The following is a 26,316-nucleotide window of genomic DNA, read 5'->3' as shown; positions in this document are numbered from 1 at the left end:
GCTCCTCTGAACTTCCTTGGGTACTGATTGTTTAAAACTGAGGGCAGAATTTGAGCCTATAAATATTGATTGTGTAGAGACCACATGTACCTCATTTCTGAGTTTATTAAGGTCAACAGCACTGGTCATAAAGTTTATCCTAAGAATTGCTAGAATTATGTTTAGGAACCAGTTTGTTAAAAAACGAGTCAGTCAGGAATCTGACATGTGGACGTGGAGTTGAAATATCCCTCTACCTTTACATTATTATAAAAGAGGTCATTTTTCTTTGTTATGCCTGTTTAGAATTAGCAGCAGCAGCAATGGTATTGTGGTAGCACCCAAAGGAACTAATCACTATCAGGATCCTATTACACTAGATGTTGTGCAAACCCATAGGAAGACACAGGCCCTGTCCTGAAGAACATAGTTGAGTAAGTGAAAAAGAAGGGACCACCCCTACCCAGACTCACTAGAAGGACAGTAATTTAACCTCTACTTACATTCTTCCTAAATGAGACTTCTCTTGGCAAAAGGGAATCCCCATGTGGTATAAAGCCAGCAGAGCTGGCTCTGTAATACCCATTTCTGGACCCAACACAGGGGGCTTCTCTGGGGTGGGAGGTGATGTGCCCAAAGCTGATTCATGGTCCTGAACCTGCACCTCTACACATGGCGAGGAGTTAGTCAAATTTGCAGGCTGCTACAGGAGTGGGGATGTGGCCCTACCACCTCCCTGCTGCCTTTGGGATGATGTACAACCCCAGGCACATGGACGAAGCAGTCACTGCACTGCTCCATCGCAAGCCTTCTGTCTGTCTCACACAGGCTGCCCAGGATGAGGGATGTCATGGACACCCCTCACCATGCAGTCATACAAGCCACCTTTCTGCTCCCCAAATTTTAGGGCTGGCCGGACCCTAATTCAGCACCTTAGAGTAACCTTGTTACACCAATGGACTGTTCCACCGGAGGAATCATTAGAGTGCAAGTGTTTTGGGTACATCACCTCCACCCCAGACAATCCCCCTGTGCTTGGGTCCAGAAGTGGGCATCATAGAGCTGGCTATGCTAGCTTTATACCATCTGGGGATTCCTTTATACCAGGGAAGTTTCAGGTACTTGGCAGTGCGAAGTATTTGTTAATACACAGAAGGGAAGAGGGGGATCTAGCCCATAAGCTCAACGGTATCTAATACAGGGGTTGTCAAACTGGGGTCAGGACCACTCAGGGGATCACAAGGTTATTACATGCGGGGTCATGAGCTGTCAGCCTCCACCCCAAACCCCGCTTTGCCTCCAGCATTTATAATGGTGTTTAAATATATTAAAAAATATTTCTAATTTATATGCGGGGATTGCTCTCAGAGGCTTGCTATGTGAAAGGGGTCACCAGTACAAAAGTTTGAGAACCACTGGTCTGATAAAACCCTACGAGTGTGTTATGTGGCACATTATACTGGAATGACCGCTTTACATTCCCTCTATAAAGTTGTTCTTGATAGGTCATCATTTCAGGTGTTGTAACAACTACTTTGCAGAATATCTGCTCAGCTCTTATTACATCCCACGCTCCCCGCCTGCTGCTTCCTGCACCACCATCCTTGAACACCCGTTTGTCTACTTCTCCCACAAACATTGCTGCATTTTCTTTCACGCTGCTCCTCGCACAGGGAATGCCATCTCTGAAGTAATCCTTAAAGCCATCCTTCCAGGATCCGCCTCTGCTTGGACACTCAAAACAAGTCAGCTGACAAATGATGGCCAGATTAAGAAGCCATCAAAAACTAGATATATCATTTATTTATTCCAAGAAATACTTTAAAATAATGTGTAACATTCAAGTTGATGCAGCTAGCCTGTTGCCTTCTGTTCTTATTCCTCTTTTCCTTATCCTTTGTCCCCCTCCTGTTGTTTCTCACTTGTTTCATCTTGTTTTAAACAAGGCACTTCGGAGCAAGAACTGTGTCTTCCTATTTGTTCATAAGTGTCTAGTTCAATAGTGTCTCCTGTTTGGGGCCTGTTGACATTGCTGTAATGCAAATACATCATATAAAGAGAGAGTTTTATACTGGATTTTAACAGCTTTGAAGAGCCAGAGTAAAGCTGAATTATGACCAAAAAAAATTACCAAAAAGGGAGCACTGCTTTTAACTTACATTTTTCACTTGATTGAAACCAAGAATAGGCAGGAAAACTATCATTCTAGATTTGTATAGGTGGGTTGGCATTTTGCCCTCGGAGTTTGTGAGTGGGTCTCATTAATAGAATCTGATAAATATTGGGAAGAAAAATCATCTTTGTTTACAAAAGAAGTTCTAAGTGGGACTTGTGAATGAATATGCATTAAATGACAAACTGCTTTTATTAAATCATGAGAAAATATTGAAGTATGACAGAGGGTGAGGGAGAAGTACCACTTGCAACTATGAAAGTGAAGCATGTCATGTTAACTCCCAACCCAAACAATTCATTTTAAGATTTGCTTTCATGAAACTTAAAATCTTGTGTTTTGTCCAATCATGAGCCTTAAACCTGTTCCCTGTCAGTGAAGAAAACAAATATTTTGCCTGTCTCTGCCTGGGGGATGTGGAGAGCTGAGGTGGTCCTGTGTGACTAAATTAGATGAAAGACTTGCCCTCCTCCACTGAGACATGGAGTCTAATCAAGTGAAATGAGTTTTGAGATCTCAGCTCATTTCCTGGGGGATATTAGTTTACATTACAAAATCAGGACACCTAATTCATCACGGCTGATGGAGCTTTTGCTCAAGAGAGGACCATGAATTAGGCAGCGTGGGACTGAACCACCTGTCTCCCCGACAGGAGGGGCAGCTTAACCAAGTGAGAGTACAACATATTGCTGGGGAAATCGTCACAAGATATTGGTTTGAACTTCTATACTGTATTGTGTATATTTTGAGAAAGGAAGTCTTCAAGCTAAAAAGGAGACAGCTTTCCTTTCTTTACAACTTAGCCTCGCTTTAATTTAACAAAATTTCTGTATTTCCATGCATTAGGGTTTAAGATGACAAAGAAAAGATTCTGCTTTCCTGGCTAATAAAACATTATCTTTTATTTCTTCCAGGGTATTGTTATAACTCCACTGCTACTGCTGCTTTTTGTGAGTATTTTGATATTAAGACTCTAATCCCTTTTTAAAAATTAACTTACCACTTATTAAAAAATATACTTTAAGCCAGAAATTTCACTGATTTTACATTGTTTTGATACTCAAAAGGGGTTGTGGTCAGTATTTGGGATAAACTTCTTCCTAACTGGTAATAAATAAAAACGTGTCACAGAAAACACAGTGCCAACTGCTTCCTTTTATAAGGGGGTATGAGCCTTCTCATCTGACAGTATCACAAAAGCATATGCTATCAGACATGCTGAGCCAAACACACATGTCTGCAATGACAAAATGCTTACCCCAGTAGGAGAGGTATCTTATAGCATGTGCTGGGGTAGCATGGGATCATAATGAGCCAAAATGGGCCTGAAGCCTGTTGGCTGTTTGGCCAGGTAAATGCAGCCTTACATTTGGGCAACTAAATCCTATGGGTATTTTTGTGTTAGAGGTGTGTGAGAGATTGGAAAGGGGATGACAAACTACTGAAGCCATTCGGCGCCACTAACAAGAATCTTGTTGATTCTTGTTTGTTCAAGTCTTACTCAGTAGTTGGTCATCAGTCAGGGCCTTGGTTACTTATAGTTCATGGAAGCAGACAGAGATCTGGTTCAAGTGATGTTTATTAGTCACTACACAGTGAATGACCCTGTAACAGGCTGACAGTGTTTCCCTGAAATACCTAATATCAGTTAGTAGGTGTTGATCCTGCTGGCAACAGGATACATGGGTTTCACTGAAGAGGAGATATAGGGCATGGGCTGAGCAGTCCTGAGGCGCGGCCACGCCTGTCACAAAGGTTCAAGTTGAACTTTGTTGTCTTGCTGTTAATTTCTGTATTATGACAGTCAACCCCCCAGAAGGGGTTGTAAGTATGGACTCATGGTGTGGGTACTGTGTTTTAGTGTAGGTTATGAAAGACACCTGTTCACAGAAAGAGGTGATCTGATTTCTTGATACAGAAGAAGGAAGGAACTGCTTCCAGATGGTCTGCTACTGCTCTCCTCATTGTCTGCCCCTCTTCTGCTCTCCCTGATAGATGGTGATTCTTCCAGAGGGGTGGAGTTACAAGACCAAAATCTCATTTTAAAAAGACAAAACGTTTGGTTTTATTACCTTGAACATGAGCATGTTTTTCACTTTTTAAGTGATGTCTTGAACCCTTGTACTCTGACTGAAATAGGATGTTTTTGAAACAGAGCCTGGGGGGAAGGTGCATTTTTCATAAACTTGAAATTTATTTAATTTTTCAATGGTACAACTTTTGAAACAAGATAAAGATTTGATTTATGTCAGTGATATCTCTTTATGGGCAAATAAAAGATTAGGTAACAAAATATTCCAGCCAGCTGTAACGGTTTTCATCTTGTATCTCATCTTCCATTTCATCTTGTAGCAAGCGGTAAAAGTCTCTAATGTTCAAGAAGAAATAGGAGCCATAGAGTAGGCATATGTGCTTCCAATCAGTGCTGAAGATACTAGTGTAATACAGTGCCGCTTAACTGTGTATTATTTACAGTACTATTTGTAGCACTCTGAGCTGTTTGCTTCCCTGAAGAAAAAGAACACTACTTCACTTCTTAACAAAGCTGTAAACAAAATGTGTGGCTGCACTAAAATCTGCAAAAGCTGCAGATGCTTTAATTATCACAGCGTCCAAAACACAAGCCATGATTCTGTGGGATTTATTGATGTGTAAAAGTCTTGTGTGTGACAAGGGATGATTTGTCCTTTGATACTTTATTCATATTGGATGGGATTTTCAAAAACTCAGCACCAAAGTAAAACTCTCATTGACTTCAGTGGGAGCAGTGTTAAGCCAGCACTGGTTATCTTTATGTTGACTTCAATGGGCACTGAATGGTTTTCAAAAGCACTTCAATGGGCTTTGGATCAGGCCTATGATGCACGCTAGTATTAATAAAACAATGGCCATGCTCCAACAGAGTAATAATACTATCATTAGAATACTATATTATAGTAATAATATTTACAAGACTACCATAAGCTCTTTAAGCCAAGACCTGTATGCGTAAACAGTGCCTAACGCTTTCTGAGTGCTACCAGAATACACATACATTATTATTTATTAACTTGTTCTTTTGTTTTCTTGAGATAGCTTGGCCCTAGATGGTCATGGTTTAAATTCCGCCCCCCCCCAATGTGCCCCATGTTAATTTCTGACAGTCTATAATGTTTTGAACTGCTTGACAGACATTTACAAACAAAGTAATGTAATCATGAGTCATTTTAACAAAGTTGTTAAAGACATATTGAAGTACACAAATGGAAGAAGAGTGAAAGCTTGTTATAAATTATACATTTCCTGCAAATAATTTATTTCCCTAAATGAATGGTGTTAAATATAAGATTGTCAGTCACATTTCTGAAGAGACTACTTCTGCTACCAAACTTGTTATAAGTTTATTTAGCAAAATGGTCAGAGTTTTGAAGATTGATTTTATGAAATCTCATGTATTGTACCCTCAGTTAGCAGACTTTATCTTTGTAGGTACCCTTTGTTAGATTTTAAAGGATAGCAACCCTCATAAGTATCACTGATTACCACTGTAATAGGAAGCTATAGAACCTTGACTTCCAGGTGTATTAAACACCAGTATTGTTGTCCTCATTATAACTGTTATTTTTAACACTTACGATGTTGGATTTCCAGAGATGCTGTTATAAATGGGCAGTGTACCATAAACAATACATAATTAATATTCACATTTGCATTCATATATGTGATGAGCAGAAAAGGGTTAAAACATAAAGCATTCTAAGATCCATTGGTTGTAAGTTAACATGGGAATATGCCATTCTCCTTTCTTTGCAACATTTTGCAAGGTTTTATTAAAGGGATATGGGACCCTATATACTAGAGCACACATGACAAGTTCCTATTCTCCTTGTGTCAAGTTAGATATTTAAATGAAACCAGTAGTTGCAGTACAAAGTAATCAAGATTTTTAAACTGAAGAGCCAAGTTTTTAAGCTGTTTTTAAAAAAAAACAATTCAGGAAAAAAAGTAAGCTAGGAATTTTCATAGACAAGAAGAAATCTCCTTTTGGGGGAATTTCTCTGCTAATGATGAATAATTGTAGAATTTAGAGAGTTTGTAGTTTAATTCCCCAGGCTTTGTCCCATTATGTGGGTATGGAACAGTACCTTATGTTTACAATTATCTTATTACTTTGTTCTCTGTTTTCAACTAATGTATGTACTTTTCCCAGTAGCAGTAATGATACTACATTTATAATCATCATCATTCATCTAAATGGATTGCATAGTGCCTTACAAACTTTGCTGTTTGGTTATAGAAGCTGTATCCTTTGCTGTGAATATTGAAATAACTGCCACCTCCTCTCAGGTGAAACAGAGCACATGTTAATAGCACACAATAATGATGAACAGTTTATATTAGGAAATGATGAACAATGTGTAGTGAAACAGAGAGAATTTAGTTAAACAGAATGTAATTACTTGAATCCCAAATCTGGCACCCCTACTCAAGTTGATTAGCATTGTATTTCTTGAATAGGTGTTTTTTTTTTGTTTTTTTTTTAACTTGCGGAGTGCAATTCTACTTAGCATGAGTAAGGGTGCAAGAGTCAAGCCCTCAACTTACAGTTTGGCTGGAATACTAAGGCTAACACCTATACTCTTGTGAATGTTCATTATTTGAATTCTAAAAAATGTGCTGCCATTGCGAAAGGATCTGAGCACATTTATGTTAATAAAAGACAGTTAAACAGATTGTAACATCATGCTGTGAAGGTAATAGTGCTGTGATCTCTTTAATAACCTCAAGTTGTCAGCACCATTGTTGTTAGTCTCATCTGAAAGACAGAAGCACAGCGCCCTGGAACAATTTTAACTACATCATCACTCCCATGTCTCCTTAAAATATAACATCATTAATACAGTGTGTGTGTGCTGTATGTTTATATTTGTGTCTATATCTTTAAGGGCTAGACTGTGTCTTGTAAGCACTGTCCCAGGTTGGGAAAGAGCTGGATGCCTCAGGGAACCAGTCTTTTGGAACTCCCCTGGGAGCAGGGAGAGCATAGCTTTGTGCCACAAGTGCGATGTTCTATATGAAAATGGTTCTGCCTCTCCTCTCAGGGCCCCCTTGGGATGGATAGCACCACTATCCTCTCTGGTCCTGTCCTTGAATGAGTACGTGGACTTGCAGTTATGCTCTGCTGAGGAGGTTGGAAGCTCCTTATATTTCCCCTGCTCTTAAGCCCCTATTTAGGGGTAGAACAATATAGCTCTGAGATTTTACTTTGCTACAATAGTGCAGGGGTACTGACATAATAAAACATAGCTGATTAATCACAATGTATTTGGTACCACAATATAATAAGTCATGTAAATGTTTATGAAAACAAAATATTACTTTGTTTACTTTTTGCACTTTTTTATGGTATTGCATTACAACTCTGCCATGGTCTTGAAATTTTTACCACTATTGTGCATGAACGGATGCTAGGTACTCTCTTTAATTTATGGAAGTATAATTGGTTGGATAACAAAGTAACAAATACAAAGATGTATGAATCTATATATCTTTACTGACGTCCCCAAAGAAATGTTGGGCCAAGTGTGTATTTTACATTCTTGTGTACGTCAGTCTTCAAAGCTTGCCTGCAAAACCACTTAAACACGAAATGTTAAAAAGCCCTTGCAACACTCATGTACATTTGTGAAAATATACTTAGCAAAACTCCATGTCACTGTCATGTACTGCTTCTGTATTTGCCATACTACCAAAGGTGATTACCATGATGCAGATGTTGAAATAGAAGCTTTTCTACTTCCTAATCAGCTTGCTCATTCTACTTGATTTATTCAGTGACTTTTTTCAAAAGTTCTGTATTTTATATCAGTCATTTTGATGATGTGCTTGTGAATAGTGATGCTACAAATATTAGAATATAGCATAACTAAAAGAATCAAGGCTTAGTCAAGGGGAGAAAACTTCAGTTTAAACAACATGGAGGAAAGGATTACTGAAAAGGAACATGAGTAAAACTACATATTGCCATAAATATTAAAGTTTTATTATCTTTTAACATTTGCCTTATATTAACAGTCTTTAAATGAAACTGCTATTCCCCAAAATGCTGGATTTCTCAGATTTTCAGGGAACAAAACTTCCTGATTTCTTTGCACTGTACTTTGTTTCCTTGTTTCCCTGGTAAAATATCATCTCTTTTTCGATATCATAGAACATACACACATTCATTTTTTCAGTTCTTGACAAGTGAAGGCTGATTGCCAGTGAACTGAAGAACGAATTGTTAAATAATATATTAATAGCCGAGAGGACACAGAAGTTGTTAAGGAAGTTGTGGCTAATGTATGTCACTGGTGTGTAACAACAGGTTGGTTGTGAGAGTGGGGAAGACCATGCAATACATTAACTGTTTACAGGTCAATTCTTTCATCTGAATGATTTAAAGTGCACCATCTTCTTTCTACCTTATTTATAGTATATATTATGTATACAGATTAATTTCCTCCTTAATCTCAGTGGGTACTATGGGCTTGAGCCAGAGCTCATGGAAATAATCAGTGGAAGTCTTTCTATTGACTTCAGTGAGCTTTGCATCAAACTCTGTGTACCTTTGTGTCAGACTAACTTTTGACTGCCTACTTCTTTTTTAGTGGCCAAAGAACAACAGAGATCCTCCCATCCCCTTACACATATATAGATAATTGCACATCTGCAAGGGTAGAAGAATCTAAAATCTGTAAAATTTCTGTGGAGGACTTTCTACTCCATTTAGCTCTACTTTTGTAATGGTATACCAGAGATCACTTTAAAACACTTGGAGAGTCTTTTAAAGATGTCTTCTGCCTAATAAACTAAAATTGCCTTTATGGCTGACAGAATACATTGAGCTCTAAATACAAAACTCACAAAATATTGCAGGAGTCTGCAATTTGCACCACAAACTCAAAAAGCCAATGACCCTTCCAGTCGGTCATCTCTTCTTTGTACCACCTTCCCCACCCTTGTTATCGCTGGTGAGGCTTGCACAGATTCTCGGGGTACATAGCAAGGGAGAAGGCTCAAGCTGGCTAACAGTGTACTTAGTAGACAGTAGGACACAGCCTGGAAAAACATGTTAAGTACAAGAAAATGCTGTAGAGCAGAGCCCAGAGTTTCTCTGAAGTGGACTCAATATGGGCAGCAAATGTGGTGCTGGATTGTAATTTGGTATGACTGGTAGGAGGTGTTTCTTCTGAGTCTGTGGCAGTTCTGGGTGCAGCCTCTTCCTTGGGGAGGGCACCCCAGCTGTGATATCTTCCCTGGCAGCCAGAAAAAAAAAAAGATTTGACCAGCTGACATGTTGCGGTAGGATAGGATTGGAAATGCAGAATGTTCCCATTTTCATGCAAGGAAGATTTCTTTGTACAACCAAAGTTAAATGTATCCTATCACTTCAGGCTCACTCAGTGTCTCTGCTGTGAACTCTGCTATAAACAAACCCACTAAATAATTTGGCAGGTGTTGTTAAAATTGGCAGTCTCTGAAGCAGAGAGGTCTAGGGCTGGAGTAGCAGGAGCATTGCAGGTCAATTTAAGTACTGCACAGTGACAGGATTGTGTGGAGAAACTCACCTGGAACTTGCTCCCAATATGGCCTTACCTGGCAAACCCTTATTCATGTGTTCATTCCTTACTCATATGAGTTATCCCGTTGAAGTCAATGGGACTACTTAAGTGAATAGGGACTTCTCAAATTGATCCCCTTGTCTGATTCAAGTTAGTGCTTCATAAGCTTGTGCTGTTAATGAGCACCGTATTCAGACATAGATATCCAGAAGAGCACAAGCTATACAGTATATGTAAACAAGCTGTCCATGAAATAAAAATCATGTACTGGTGCAAAGAATTAATGTTTTAAGATGAAATACACTGACATCAATTTTTCAGTATTTTGAAAGACACTTGTGATGAGATGTGATTAAATGCTAAACTTTATCTCCACAATTTATTTTCTTTTTAACTTATTACATAAGTGATAAGAAAATCCAGTCACATTTTTACAGCTGAAAATATGTGATTGGTATTCTTTTATTCCCAAAGTTGTTTAAGAAATGTTCCTTCTATTTGGCTTTCTTAAAAAAAAAAAAAAAAAAAAAAAAAAAAAAAAGTGGGGGAGCATCTCATTCTTAGGTGCTGGGATTATTACGAGAGTATACAGGCAGTCGCTCTACCATTAATGTAAGAGTTTTAAGATTTGGAAAAGTTTGAATGGCTCCTTATTTTACCCCCTCCCCCATTTTATCTCATTTTAGCTCTCTGTTAATAGATGAGACTATAAGTGCCAAAGTACAGTAAAGTCTGGAAACAGCGAGTGTGGGTGATCAAGAAGGAACGTGTTCTTGTGAGATTTCCAGTCTAATTTTGCATAATTTTGTATGTCCACATAGTTTTGATAAGGCTTAGCTAAGCATCATCTCAGAATCAGAATCATCTGAGATTCACTTCTCAGTGTCCATATTGTGTCAGTGACCAGCGGCTGAAAAGTGTACTTGTCCTAGATGAATGAGAATTCCTCCTTCCTTCTGTCTTCTGTATCCTCTGGGCATAGATTCAGGGCCAGCTCTTCAATGGAGCTGAGGATCTGGCCAGTTGTCTTTAAGCTTATAGGCTTCTGGGACTTGACAATGATAAAATATAGCCCACCGGTGACATCATTGTAGAGTGGGGAAAGGAAACAAGAAACCAGGAATCTATCTTTGAGGAAAGAATAACAGCAGTACCCCGAGTAGGGGAGAGAAGGCTGGCACTGTAACTATGTATGAGTAAAAGGCATTAGACTACAAGACAAGGCCAGGTGCATGCACTTATTAAAAACAGAGAGTGTCAAAGTGGTTATTCACATTTGTGATGAAACAGTTGCACTTTTAAAACTCTGTTTTGGAAGATCATTGCTTTGTATAAAATCATTTGTTTCTCATAGATGATATGTGATATGTCTCCCTTTACGTCTCACAACCTTTTCTTGAAAAACTTGACTCTGTGCTGATGAGTCCATAACTGTTTTTAATCTGAAGCTTTAAAATGCAGATTCTGTGCTTGGAAATGCTACATTTGAAATAATAGTTTGAAGAGATGGCAAGAATATTGGTGTCTAAATGGCTGTCTTTTTAAGCTATATTTTCTATTGTCAGACATCTTTTGATTCTTGACTTGGAATGTGATTATACACTACGTGTAATTGACCTAAAATTTTCAAACATTCAGATGAGTCAGTGGATCCTTCGCACAAATACAGTGTTGTCACTGTAAGAGTATTGTATCCTCAGAAAGCAAAGTGAAGGGTCCTGGAATCCTGACCACCCATTTTGATTTACTCCTCTGTGGGGCAAATCCCTGAAGCTGCTGTTAAAGTTTTAAAATCTTCATTTTCACTTGAAAAAGCTTCTTTAAACATACAGTCGTTAATGCTTCTAACTCCCCAACCCAAAAGTGGTGTCGAAATAGAGTTTGAAACCTATGAACCTTTTAATGCTTCAAAAGTTGTTACAGGGACCGTTAGAAGAGCAAATCCAGCCTGGAGGCTGTGACTTGTGTGATGAGATTTTGGTTAATCTGCAATGGAATTTCTGCAAGGAACCAGGTCTCTACCTCTGTGTTCGCATTTGCTTAAAATTGAAGGTTGAGAGATTCATGTGCAAAAAGGATGAAATTTCCCCTTTTGGAAAATGCCCAGGCAAGATTCTCCCTGATACTGCAGTCCCATGTAGGGTCACAGATGCAGCAGCAGCACACGAGCACATGCATACCCAGTATGTCCCCTGGCGGGGGCTTCTGTGCCACATCCAAATAGGCTGGTGTAGAAGGAACTACTGAGGAGTTACACAGAGAGTTATTCCGGAATAGCTATTCCTGGTTAATGCCACGTGTGGATATTTTCATTCCGAAATAAGAATGCCGTATTCAAAATTGGCTAATCCGCTATGGAAGTGGATTAAACTAATACAGAATAAGGCACTCGTATTCAGGAATAAGAGCATCCACACATGGAGTTATTCAGGCATAATTAATCCACTTTAAATTCATACCCTACCTTATTCTAGATTAATTTTTGTATGTAGAAATATTGCCAGAATTGAGGCTTCAGATTATAAACTCTTCTGGCAGAAACAGTCCTTAATTTTGTAACTCGTAGAACACTACATATATTAATGGGGCTTAACAGTTACATATGTGTGTGTAAATATGTGTGTACAAATAAGTAAAAATATACATCAGGACATCAGTCAATATAAGTAAATATTGCAGATCTTTGCCGAGTTCAAAACAGATGTGAAGGAAAGGTTCAATATTAACAGTGTATTTTTATTTTTATTTTGTAGCTTGGATCATCCTCTTCTGTGCCTTTTACATCGATATTCTCACAGCTGTTTATGACTGTTGTAGTTCCTCTTATTATTGGACAGGTATGTCTTTTAAATATACTTTTTTTTTTAAGAATAAGATAAAGATGGCTGTCTTAAAGATAAACTGTCAACTCAGTATGCTGCCGCACAGGACACAGCCTCAGGGTGGTGGAGTCTAATATCATAGAGAAGATACTACAGTGCTCTGTGGAGCCACGTTGATCTTTGTAGAGACTGAGCATCTGACCCTCACTGCTGCAGACATATGCTATTGCATATGGAGAAGAGAGTTTGTAAATATAAAATGGGGGAAAATAGCAGTCCAGACTGAGAAACTTGCAGCCCAATGCAAAATGAGCATTGAGAATACTATATAGTTCTTTTGTCATGTGCCCTTTACCTGGATGATGGAAAAAGTTCTGCCTGTGTAATGGCTACAGCTAATTATGTTAATTAAAGAATCCTGTGTTAAAAGAACTTGAAGGTTGTAAAGTCAGGCCATCAAAAGTTAGAAAATGCCAGAATTAAGGCTGCCCACACCCTTCTGTATGCACATTATAATACAATCTCTAATTATGTGACCACATTTTTCTTTTCACAGAACCTCTGCCTCATTCTCTAAAAGCAGCAAAGAATCCTGTGGCACCTTATAGACTAACAGACGTTTTGGAGCATGAGCTTTCGTGGGTGAATACCCACTTCTTCAGATGCATGTGGTGGAAATTTCCAGGGGCAGGTATATATATGCTAGCAAGCAAGCTAGAGATAACGAGGTCAGTTCAGTCAGGGAGGATGAGGCCCTGTTCTAGCAGTTGAGGTGTGAAAACCAAGAGAGGAGAAACTGGTTCTGTAGTTGGCAAGCCATTCACAGTCTTTGTTCAATCCTGAGCTGATGGTGTCAAATTTGCAGATGAACTGAAGCTCAGCAGTTTCTCTTTGAAGTCTGGTCCTGAAGTTTTTTTGCTGCAGGATGGCCACCTTAAGGTCTGCTATAGGGTGGCCAGGGAGGTTGAAGTGCTCTCCTACAGGTTTTTGTATATTGCCATTCCTAATGTCTGATTTGTGTCCATTTATCCTTTTCCGTAGAGACTGTCCAGTTTGGCCGATGTACACAGCAGAGGGGCATTGCTGGCATATGATGGCGTATATTACATTGGTGGATGTGCAGGTGAATGAACCAGCGATGGTGTGGCTGATCTGGTTAGGTCCTGTGATGGTGTCGCTGGTGTAGATATGTGGGCAGAGTTGGCATCGAGGTTTGTTGCATGGATTGGTTCCTGAGCTAGAGTTATTATGGTGCGGTGTGCAGTTACTGGTGAGAATATGTTTCAGGTTGGCAGGTTGTCTGTGGGCAAGGACTGGCCTGCCACCCAAGGCCTGTGAAAGTGTGGGATCATTGTCCAGGATGGGTTGTAGATCCTTGATGATGCGTTCGAGAGGTTTTAGCTGGGGGCTGTATGTGATGGCCAGTGGAGTCCTGTTGGTTTCTTTCTTGGGTTTGTCTTGCAGTAGGAGGCTTCTGGGTACACGTCTGGCTCTGTTGATCTGTTTCCTTATTTCCTCGTGCGGGTATTGTAGTTTTGAGAATGCTTGGTGGAGATTTTGTAGGTGTTGGTCTCTGTCTGAGGGGTTAGAGCAGATGCGGTTGTATCTCAGTGCTTGGCTGTAGACAATGGATCGTGTGATGTGTCCGGGATGGAAGCTGGAGGCATGAAGGTAGGCATAGCGGTCGGTAGGTTTTCGATATAGGGTGGTGTTAATGTGACCATCACTATTTGCACCGTGGTGTCAAGAAAGTGGACCTCCCGTGTAGATTGGTCCAGGCTGAGGTTGATGGTGGGGTGGAAGCTGTTGAAATCATGGTGGAATTTTTCCAGAGTCTCCTTCCCATGGGTCCAGATGATGAAGATGTCATCAATGTAGCGTAGGTAGAGAAGGGGCGTGAGTGAACGAGAGCTGAGGAAGCGTTGTTCCAGGTCGGCCATAAAGATATTGGCATATTGTGGGGCCATGCGGATGCCCATAGCAGTGCCACTGATCTGGAGATATATATTGTCATCAATTTTGAAATAGTTGTGTGTAAGTATAAAGGCACAGAGCTCAGCAGCCAGTTGTGCTGTGGCATCATCAGGGATAGTGTTCCTGACAGCTTGTATTCCATCTGTGTGTGGGATGTTTGTGTAGAGAGCCTCTACATCCATGGTGGCTAGGAGGAAACTACAATGCATTGGTCACCTCCCAGAAAACACCATCCTAGCCACCATGGATGTAGAGGCTACAGGCCTTGGGTGGCAGGCCAGTCCTTGCCCACAGACAACCTGCCAACCTGAAACATATTCTCACCAGTAACTGCACACCGCACCATAATAACTCTAGCTCAGGAACCAATCCATGCAACAAACCTCGATGCCAACTCTGCCCACATATCTACACCAGCGACACCATCACAGGACCTAACCAGATCAGCCACACCATCGCTGGTTCATTCACCTGCACATCCACCAATGTAATATACGCCATCATATGCCAGCAATGCCCCTCTGCTGTGTACATCGGCCAAACTGGACAGTCTCTACGGAAAAGGATAAATGGACACAAATCAGACATTAGGAATGGCAATATACAAAAACCTGTAGGAGAGCACTTCAACCTCCCTGGCCACCCTATAGCAGACCTTAAGGTGGCCATCCTGCAGCAAAAAAACTTCAGGACCAGACTTCAAAGAGAAACTGCTGAGCTTCAGTTCATCTGCAAATTTGACACCATCAGCTCAGGATTGAACAAAGACTGTGAATGGCTTGCCAACTACAGAACCAGTTTCTCCTCTCTTGGTTTTCACACCTCAACTGCTAGAACAGGGCCTCATCCTCCCTGATTGAACTGACCTCGTTATCTCTAGCTTGCTTGCTAGCATATATATACCTGCCCCTGGAAATTTCCACCACATGCATCTGAAGAAGTGGGTATTCACCCACGAAAGCTCATGCTCCAAAACGTCTGTTAGTCTATAAGGTGCCACAGGATTCTTTGCTGCTTTTATAGATCCAGACTAACACGGCTACCCCTCTGATACTTGCCTCATTCTGAGCACAGGATGGATGGCTCGGTGAATGAGCAGTTGTTCAATATTTCATTTTAGTCACATCTTTTAGTGGGTGGCCCCTGCCTTATTTATAGCATGCAATTTAACCTTGCACTGAACACAGAATTAATTTCCTTCTGGGCTTTTATATTACACTTGTCACTGTAGTATCTGAGTGCTTCACAAACATTAATGAATCTTTAAAACAGTCCTGTGAGACAGGGAGGTTTTATCTCCATTTTACAGATTGTGAACTGAGGCACACAGATTTTTGAGTACCCAAATTGAGACACCTACAGGCTGATTTTTCAGAATACTTACCATTTTATAGCACTTTATGCATTCAAAGCACAACTCCCATTGATTTCAGTTACAGTTCTGAGCACTCAGTCCTTTTGCAAATCTGGCCAATGGTGCCTCATGCTGGATACCCAGAAAACACAGAACATGCAACAACTGCCCACCTGTGAAAAGTTCGATACAAGTAACTTACCCAGCATCACATGGAAATCTGTGGCAGAAGCAGAGAGAATCCAGTTCTCCAGGGTGGTATTCAGCTGCCTTAAACATGAGACTATCTTTTCTTTTCCTGCAATCCCCTGTCTCTTTCACTATACACTTTCCAACTTCAGCAATACACATGGACAGGGGTCCTGCAGAAAACTGCCTTATATGCTACGCGATTCTGATTTATTTCCTGAACACTGTGCATCCGGTGCACTGGCATCTTCTAACTTTTGAGTGCTTGTCTTTGCAACCTTAACTTTCTTTTAATGTTCATTTAATGTAATTTCCTATCTTCAAAAAGGCAAACTGGAAGAAAAAAAAAAAAAGAGAGAGAGAAAATTCCATCATGTGGAACCATATTGCTGACTACCACATGGGTCATCATCAGGGTTCAGACCCTTAGATCCTCAACACAGAGTTCTACCACTTCAGCTAACTAATTACCTAGTGGAAAGAGTAGGCAGTTATCTTCTACGTCAAGGGGTCTCAACCTTTTGCTTTCTGAGGTCCACCAACATGCTATAAAAACTCTACGGCCCACCTGTGCCACAACAACTGTTTTTCTTCATATAAAAGCCGGGGCCGGCATTATGGGGTAACAGGCCAGTTGCCCGGGGCCCCACACAACAGTGGGCACCGCAAAGCTAAGTTGCTCAGGCTTCAGCTTTAGCTCCAGGTGTTGGGGCTCAGGACCCCGGTCTGCAGTCCTGTGGAGCATGGCTTCGGCTTTCTACCCTAGGCCCTAGTAAATTTTAATACCGACCACTCTGGGCTTCCCCTCTGAAACCTGCTTGCAGCCCCCCAGGGGCCCCAGACTCCTGGTTACAAACCACTGCTCTATGTGAACGAGGATGAGGGGATGAGAGAGACACTTGGCCACTGGAATGCCAGCTATTTTCTAGAGATCAGAAGGATGTTGAGACTGAGGAACCCTAGGGTCAGTTCCATGTTTGGGAGGGGAACGTGCTGTAGTGATTGTAGACCCTTCTGTCCCTAAGCTGCTCAGCTCCAGTCCCTGTCTTTATTTTGGCTCCTTTTCCATCACCACCACCTTCTACACCACACCTCTTTGCATTTGAATAAGATTGTTTCCTCTTTTTTGTTTGTTGTTCTAGATGGGAGAAGGGAGGTCATTGAGAGCACGAGAGGCAGTCTCCCTGCCTCTCACTTCTGGTGCACGGCGCCACAGCAATTCTAGTAGCTGGGGGGAGCAATTGTGTGGAAAATGCTCTTCAGCTTTTACAGCCCAGGGATGGAGCATGCTCAGTTGCTGTGTGGGTGGTGCATGAGTAATCCAGGCGGCATGCAGGAGCTGTGTGTGAAAGGCGCGTGCAGATGGAATCTTTAAAGAATAACATTTACAGCCTCTAACAAACCTCTGCTGAGCAGGTGCAAAGTGTGATTTTTTTCATAGACTTATAACTTGGTCATATTTGAGCAGACTTTCATTGAGACAGCACCAGGCACACCCCCAGACACCAGGACATCCCTCCTGCCAACTTTCAAGGCCCTGCTCTAAAGTATGGAGGCACGACTAGAACTTCTCTATAAAACAGTGGTATATATATATGTATGTATAAATAAATAAACACGGCCAAAATAACACAGTTTTCCCAAATTTCAGTCTCAGAAATGGCTTGACCATTTTGGTTAAAGTTTTCCAAAAAATTCAGCATGAAGCAGGCATGTGGCCTATATCAACCCAAATAGTTAGAGTTTGGCAGTAATAAAAGCAAATGAAAACAGGGCCTTATAATGGAAAGTGTTGTGCAACCTTAACTATAAGGGCTTGTCTACATGGCCAGTTACTGCCCAAGAAGCAGTAACACAGTAACATCCCATGTGGACATTGCTACAGCACCGCAAAAGTCCCAGAGTGCGGTTTCGTGTGTTACTTCTTGAAAGGTAGTATGCCAAGCCGCACTCTGGGATTCAAGTGTACTGTAGCGGTATCCACGTGGGTCATTGCTGCATGGCAAGCTGGTGTACTATAGATTCACATCCAAGCTTACTGCATAGTAACTTGCCATGTAGACACCTATAATAGTAAATTTTACTGAGTTTTAAGACTAGTGTATAGTACACCTTAAAAGGTTCTAGGAAAATATTCTTGTTTGATAGAAGAAGTTAAGACCCTGTAGGACTTGTATGGTAGCAATAGCCACTGGACTTGATAAATACTGATCCCCTGCCATGTGACACAGATATAACTGTTTGTAACTCTGACCATATCACATGACAGAGGAAAGGAAGTAGGTCCCAATTCAGGGAAATATATAAGCACATACTTAACTTTAAGAATGAGAATCAAACCATTGAAGTCTATTAAACTGCTTGATTGCTTTAGAGTCAAGTAGATGCATAAATGCTTTTATAAATTGGGGCCATAAAGAGAAACTGCTTACCAGCATTCCTGTGTCACACCTTTATTACATGTTAGAATTAAACTAAATCTTTGGTAAAAATGAGCAAGCAAAATTTCATGTATCCTTCAGTCCTGCAGGGACTGAGGCAGAAAATTGAAAGAGGGGATTGCAATATTCCAATGTGCTTGGAAGCAAGTGGTATTTCAGCAAAATTAAATAGGGTGAAATCCTCCACAGCACTACATGTGGGAGGCCCAGAGAGGACTGCAAAGTGCTAGACAATGTCATTAAAATTTTCAAAAATACTTTGATCCATGCACAAATATTACCCAGGAAAGATGAATTATATTATGAGAAACCAGCTGCTAAGTGAGATGACATACCTCAAAATCAATTAATCAAGGATTTGTCAGACCAAAGAGGGGAGCAAGTTCCATAGACGAAGGCTCTCCATTGGGAATCCCCAGACTTTAGCCCTAAAATGTTCAGACTGAGGACTGTTAGCAGCTTTAGTAACTGATGTTAACTGAAAGAGTGCGTAGAGAGAGATGCAGTCTTAGGTAGCCACGACCAAAAAACATATTTAGTAAGATTTTATAGCTCCATACCAACACCTTGAATTGCACACACAAATCAATACGAAATCAGTGCTAAGTAGAGTGCGTCAGAAATTTTCTGATGGAGCGTTTTTCCATTGGAAATGCTGATTCATCAACATTGAAGTGTTGTGTGGGAGTGTGACTATATCAGCAGGTTCGTTTGCAATAGAACTGCCTGCCAGGCAGACTTATGCTGGAAACCAGCCTGGTTTCCTGCCAGCTCTCCTGCCGGGCTTTGAAACACCTTCCCCCTCAGCATCCCAGAGTATGTCTACACAGCTCGTGGAAGAAAGTTACCAGACTGAGTTGGGAGACTCAGGTTAGCAGGGCTCATGCCAGCACTCTAAAAATAGCAGTGTAGGCAGCGCCTTGAAGTTGCAGCTTAGGCTGGAGCTCAGGCTCTGAAGCCCAACCTCCTCCTTAGGCTTCAGAGCCCAAGTCTAACCTGAGCTGCAATTTTAGTAAAGCTTTTGATACTGTCTTGCATGATCTTCTCATAAACAAACTAGGGGAATGCAACCTGGATGGAGCTACTATAAGGTGGATGCAGAACTGGTTCGAAAACAGTTTCCAAAGAGTAGTTATCAGTGGTTCACAGTCATGCTGGAAGGGCATAACAAATGGGGTCCCACTGGGATCAGTTCTGGGTCTATTTCTGTTCAATAACTTCATAAATGATTTAGATAAATGGCATAGAGAGTACACTTACAAAGTTTGCGGATGATACCAAGCTGGGAGGGATTGCAATTGCATTGGAGGATAGGATTAAAATTCAAAATGATCTGGACAAACTGGAGAAGTGGTCTGAAGTAAATAGGATGAAATTCAATAAGGACAAATGCAAAGTACTCCACTTAGGAAGAAACAATCAGTTGCACACATACAAAATGAGAAATGACTGCCTCAGAAGGAGTACTGCGGAAAGGGATCTGGGGGTCATAGTGAACCATAAAGTAAATATAAGTCAACAGTGTGACACTTGCAAAAAAAACCAAACATCATTCTGAGATGTATTAGCAGGAGTGTTGTAAGTAAGACACGAAAAGTAATTCTTCTGCTCTATTCTGCGCTGATTAGGCCTCAACTGGTGTATTGTATCCAGTTCTGGGTGCCACATTTCAGGAAAGATGTGGACAAATTGGAGAAAGTCCAGAGAAGGGTGACAAAAATGATTAAAGGTCTAGAAAACATGACCTCTGAGGGAAGATTGAAAAAATTGGGTTTGTTTAGTCTGGAAAAGAGAAGACTGAGAGGGGACATAACAGTTTTCTAGTACATAAAATGTTGTTACAAGGAGGAGGTAGAAAAATTGTTCTTCTTAACCTCTGAGGATAGGACAAGAAACAATGATCTTAAATTGCATCAAGAGAGGTTTAGGTTCAACATTAGTAAAAACTTCCTAACTGTCAGGGTATTTAAGCACTGGAATAAATTGCCTAAGGAGGTAGTGGAATCTCTGTCATTGGAGACCTTTAAGAGCAGGTTAGACAAACACCTGTCAAGGATGGTCTATATCAGTGCTTCTCAAACTATCTGATGTGGGGGACCGGCATTTTTTTTTCCAATGTGCCAGGGACCAGTGCCATATTATTATCCTATTCGACGCTCTTATGAGGAAACTCGCCATGGACCGGCAGCCGATGACTTGTGAACCGGCACCAGTCCGTGGACCACCACTTTGAGAAGCACTGGTCTAGATAATCTAGTGCTGCCATGAGTGCAGGGAACTGGGCTAGATGACCTTTTGAGTTCCCTTCCAGTCCTGTGATTCAAGGCACACCTCCACACAGCTATATTAAAGCGCTCGCATGAGCCCCACTAAGCCAAATCTGTCAACCTAGGCTGGGAGGCTTGCTGCCGCGGACTGTGTAGACATGCTCCCAGGGCTTCAGGTGTCTGCCCCTGAATTGGTGCTTCCAGGATCCCTGAGTTGCCTGACTCCTTGCCTGGCAGGGAAGCATTGGAAATATTTTGAAAAGGTCAAAATGAAATGTCATGTTGACTTTTTGTAAATAACATTTTGGAATTCTTGTGGGGTGGGAGATTTTGACATTTCATTTTTCGTTCTGTTTAGAATGAAATTTTTTTTATTTTGTAATTTCCTGTGGAACATGAATTCTAGTTTCTGACCAGCTCTAACGCTAACTAATCAAGCACCCTTGTAATGCACTAACTGTACTATAACTTTCAAGTGTATTTTCAAATGAAAAATTACTGTAATCCAGTCTGGAGGTCAAAGGAATGTATAACTGGGCAGTGAAGGCAGTGAAAAGTAGTCACAGATAATCATTTGGTGCACTGTGCAGTCTTAAGTGCACAAATTGGAAGCCTTTTGAAAGTTTGGGCCATCGTGTACGTGGGTTAACAAACAAGAGGCTCACTAAATAGCTACTTATTTTAAATAATAGTAATTGAGGCTGGATTTTCAAAATCTATTAGTTATATCTTGTTCCTGGTGTTAAGCAAATAACAGTGAGCATACAGTGTTTGGCAATCCTCATATTAAGGTGTGAAGTAGTGATAACTGGAAAACTGGGCCATGCTAATCATCTTTTGGCAATATTTTAATGAAATCACCCAGGAGAGACTGGATCTTCCCATGGAGTTCACATTGGTCTCGTCCTGGGGAGCTGTAACAAATATGGTCAGTAGTTCACAGCTCTGTACTATATGTGTGTGTGTGTGTCATAATTAATAGGTAATATTAGTCTAACATTGTTGATTTTATTGGTCTTGAAGATCAATAATTTATAACAACCTGAGATTTGTGCCTCCTATTGCATGCACATATAGGGGGTTAGAGAACACCTGCTGTATAAGATATGTTATATTGTTAGAGATAATATTTATATATATGTTATAGTGTCTTGAAGTTCTTATATATTCTGGTCAATATAGCATAGTGTTATACTGCATTTGATCTAATTATTGAAGGTTGCTATTCATGAACTACATTGACATGTCAGGGTAATTTTTGCCTTCATTACAGTAGGTGGTAAATACTTTTACACAGCCAAGTAGAGTTTAGATCAATCCCTAAGCAGTTTCATCTTGTCTTTCAGATTGGGGAGTTTGGCCAAAGATCATTGTTTCTTTGTTAGTTCCTTTTTTATTCTTTCAAAAGTGACAGATAACAGAAACAACTGGTGCTGCAATATTTCCTTTCCCCATTCCGCAGATCTTCTCCTTTCTTTACACCTAAGTGTTATGACAGACTTTTATTTTATGTTTTTATATTAAAAAGTGATTTATGATTAAATGTTAATGAAATAGAATTTTCACTGTGCTTTCATTATATTCTACGAGTTTGAACATTTTTCAAAGCAGCACACCAAAACCCACTGTTTTCTATGAATAAATAATAAAAAGCATGTCTGTACATTATCATTCATGCATTCTCCAGTTGCCCCATCAGTGATTTCTCTGCCAGCATAAAGTGGACACTTCATATTAAACAGACCTTAACTAAAGCTAAAATTCATGTTATCATTCCAGCAGTTCTTTTCCCCAAATCTATAGAATGAGGTTAGTTGTGGAAGTGCAATAATGTTTCATGGAATCTAGTCAGCGAAAAAGATCTGTGATATTCTACAAGTGGAAGATTTTGGATCTGTCTTCTGCATCCTTGTTCAGATTATTCAACAGGAGCTTTGTCAACATTTAGAAAGTGTATTTGTAAACAAAATTTTAAAAGGATGCTGCATTGATACATGAGCTGCCAAGGAGCTGAAAATAGAAATCTTAGCAGTAAAATTTTGACTACAAATACTTTTAAGGAACAACCTATAATGGTAAGGAAGGGTATACTGTAGTTAGTGAAGAGAGGTACAAAACATATGGGATGAAAAATGTTACTTAAATTAAATGTAATCTAATTTTAAAATGGTCTAAAATTAAAAATAAACCAAAGGTTAGAAAAACTTTCGTCTAAAGGAACACTTTATCAAGTAGATTTGTAACTTACATCCATATGAAAGTGGCCTTACTTTTTATAACCAAACTTCAAGTGAGTTGCAGGAATGAGAAGTGATGTTCTGGGAGATCAACACTACTGAAAAGCAGTTGCAGAAAATTTAAATGACAGATTAACAAGATTCAGACCATTATTCACTTTTTTATGACACTTAACTTTAACAAGTAACAGAACAAATTCTCTACAGAAATGCAAACAAAGTAGGAACAAATATTTACTTACCCATAAAATGTCATAGGCGTATTTGTGTATGTTGCTGTTGAATGCTGTTGTTTTTTAATTTTATGAAAATAGCAGTTTTAAATTACTTAAAATGTTAGTAGGTAATTTTTAAAGTGTGTTCCATATGGCCCAAACTACCTGGAAAATAGAATCCTGGCTTACTTTGAGAGAGTTTCTGAGCGAGAGCTAATGCGTGAAAGTAAATTGATTCACACACTTTAAATCATTTTTATATTATCCAGTTAGATCGAGATTAAAAAAAAAAAAAAGCCAGAGCCTGGTAAACATTTTCTCCTCAGATTAAAAGAAGGAAGCAGTTAGTATTTCTCTTCATCCATTTTTAGGACACAACATTAAATCAGAATTTGAACTCTCTACTAAAGGACAAGTGACTCAACTGACATTTTTTTAAATTCTACAGGCTGCAGGAATATGAGTGAATTGGTATACAGTCCTGAGGGTGGGCAAGGCTGTGACGCTCATAGTAATATACACAAAAACCTGCTATAAAGACAAAGATTTTGACCCTGTAAAGAGATCTGCTCAGGGTCCCATTGAAATGAATGGAACTCTCCACCGAAGTAAGGGCCCATCTATGTGGATTAAAGTTGAAAACCAAAATACTAAAATAATGGGGAAAGGGTCTAGATCCCATTTTGTGTGTGTATGTGTGTGCTGCACTGCATATGTACTCTCAATTCCATCTGCTCCCCTTCTTGGTCCCTACACTCCTTACAAATCCAGTTTATTATCTGCTTCCTCTCTGAACTTGGTGCTTTCATTGATGTAGTCCCCAGTATGTGTTTCTCTTCCCAACCTTGTTGCCATTAGCTTGTAAGGCAGGGGTGGCCAACCTGTGGCTCCAGAGTCACATGCAGCTCTTCTGAAGTTAATATGCGGCTCCTTGTGTAGGCACCGACTCCGGGGCTGGAGCTACAGGCACCAACTTTCCAATGTGCCGGGGGGTGCTCACTGCTCAACCTCTGGCTCTGCCACAGGCCCTGCCCCCACTCCACCCCTTCTCGCCCCCTTCCCTGAGCCTCCTGTGCCTTCGCTCCCCTCCCACCCACTCACCCCGAGCCTCCTGCATGCCATGAAACAGCTGATCAGAAGTGGCGGGGCGGGGCGGGAGGGGGAGGCAGGGGCTGCTGGTGGGCAGGAGGTGCTGAGAGCTGGGGAGGGGAGCTGATGGGGGCTGCTGACATATCACCGTGTCTCTTTGGCAATGTACATTGGTAAATTCTGGCTCCTTCTCAGGCTCAGGTTGGCCACCACTATTGTAAGGGAAGGTGTGGTGAGATTATTGGACTGTTATGCAATTTTTTTTTTTATGCTTTGGACTTCAGTAACTCAGACATAGGTTACGGGTTTGTTACAGGAGTGGGTGGGTGAGTTTCTGTGGCCTGCGTTGTGCAGGAGGTGAGACTAGATGATCATAATGGTCCCTTCTGACCTTAAAGTCTATGAGTCTATGAAGAGAGCTTTTGAAGGCAAAAAACACATAAAGTGTAATACAAAGTTATGGTGCTGTTTGTTTTTTATGATTATTAATTATATTGAATAATGGTTCTACTGAGACAAAATGGAGAATTAGGAATCCTAAATTTAAAAGAGAGAGAAAGTGAGTGAGAGGAAAAATCAGTTACTGGATTTGGGGCTAACAATGATCCAATATTGTTTGGTAAGGCACAAGGGAATAATGACTCATACTGTCAGTTGAGGAGTTAAAGTTGATGCATTTTAGAAGGTTTAAAGGAAGATAGTTTTAACAATATATCTTCTTTAAAAGATTAAATCATTCCCAGAACACTGGATATAAATAGAAGATACATTCTGCTTTGTGTGGTGTTGTAATTGCTGAAACATTTGTTATATGATTATACAACCGTTTTCCCAGTTTTTTCTTTTATTTTATTAGGGTTTAAACACCTGAAACTTATAGAAATGTGTACTTTTTAATGATGCCTATTGTACAAATTTTCCTATGGTATTACAAATATCAAGGAAGGCTCCATTTCTATATAGTGTGAAAAAATACTATATCTAATTAACTTCAATTAATAACAAACAGTAATGGGCCACATAAATCATTCCTGAATAAGACAATTATTCATATATTAATTTGTATGTACTCCATGAGGTGAAGGAGTCTAGTTGCATTTCACTAACAGATCTCACTAAATGTATGGTATAACTATAAAGAGCTGCTAATCAGAATAAAAAATGTAAACTTCACATATGTGATGGATTTCTTCTGCCATTTCAAAGTATTAACTTGTAATAGGCATGCAGTGCTTACATGAGGCATTGCACTGAGTGCTGTTCCTGCTGGTGAATATTAAGGAGCAGCACCTGAACATATGTCCAGACTCACAGAAGTAGGTTACCTCTAACCCATTAGGGCATAAGGGATATGGGATAGCTGTCTAAAGAGAGGATCTAGGGTGTGGGCTGAACAGTCTAGAAGGAGAAATCCTAGGAGTTGTCTAGCCTAAGGAAAGATTTCTGTTGAAATGTATTGTATTGTTGTTAATTTCTGTGTTAACAAAACTGAACCCTAGAAAGTTCTAGTATGTGGAACTGTGTTTTGGAGTAAGTTGGGAAAGACACCAGCTCACATAACTTTTAGTGGCTTTAAGCCACTAACTAGAGGTAGTATGAGGGCTGAAGCCATACAGTTTGTTTTGTTATCTTCTAATTTTTCAGTAGATTCTTCAGCAACATTCACATTGTGCTTTTTAATATTTTTAAGTGGGCAGTTTGCATATTTAATATCCCCAAAGCCACAAGTTTTGCTCTGTGTGTATGTGAGAGAGAGAGAGGGGGAGAGAGAGTGAGTCCTGGTCTTTGGGTTTGGAGTTAAATCTTCACAGCCCCTCACATTTGATATGGTACTGGCACGCGATCCAATCCTGTTCACATAAGTAGTTCCACAGTGTTACTGGCAGGAGTAGGGGTTGCAGGATCAAGACCAGCGTCTCCTCTGAGACTGCCCCGGCCATCTCTTGTAGGGAGCCTATGATTCTCTGCAGTGTGGGGTGTGTTTTCTTTACGG

At 40.3% G+C, this 26,316-nt stretch overlaps 1 protein-coding gene across 7 annotated transcripts in view; it reads left to right on the top strand.

Annotated features, from left to right (window-relative positions):
- SLC10A7 (solute carrier family 10 member 7) overlaps window positions 1–26,316 on the top strand; it is a 205,101-nt gene that overhangs the window by 136,601 nt on the left and 42,184 nt on the right. For 5 of the 7 annotated variants that reach the window (XM_050946543.1, XM_050946548.1, XM_050946544.1 and 2 more), the window contains 2 exons: window positions 3,067–3,102; window positions 12,489–12,572. In XM_050946543.1, the coding sequence (XP_050802500.1) occupies window positions 3,067–3,102; window positions 12,489–12,572 (120 nt within the window). The remainder of the gene's footprint in view (window positions 1–3,066; window positions 3,103–12,488; window positions 12,573–26,316) is intronic. The other 2 variants (XM_050946545.1, XM_050946546.1) reach the window with 1 other exon arrangement.

The sequence above is a fragment of the Gopherus flavomarginatus genome, chromosome 3 (genome assembly GCF_025201925.1).
Source record: "Gopherus flavomarginatus isolate rGopFla2 chromosome 3, rGopFla2.mat.asm, whole genome shotgun sequence".
Taxonomy (NCBI): domain Eukaryota; kingdom Metazoa; phylum Chordata; order Testudines; family Testudinidae; genus Gopherus; species Gopherus flavomarginatus.
The sequence above is the reverse complement of the archived record's forward strand: the minus strand, read 5'-3'. Positions and strand labels throughout refer to the sequence as shown.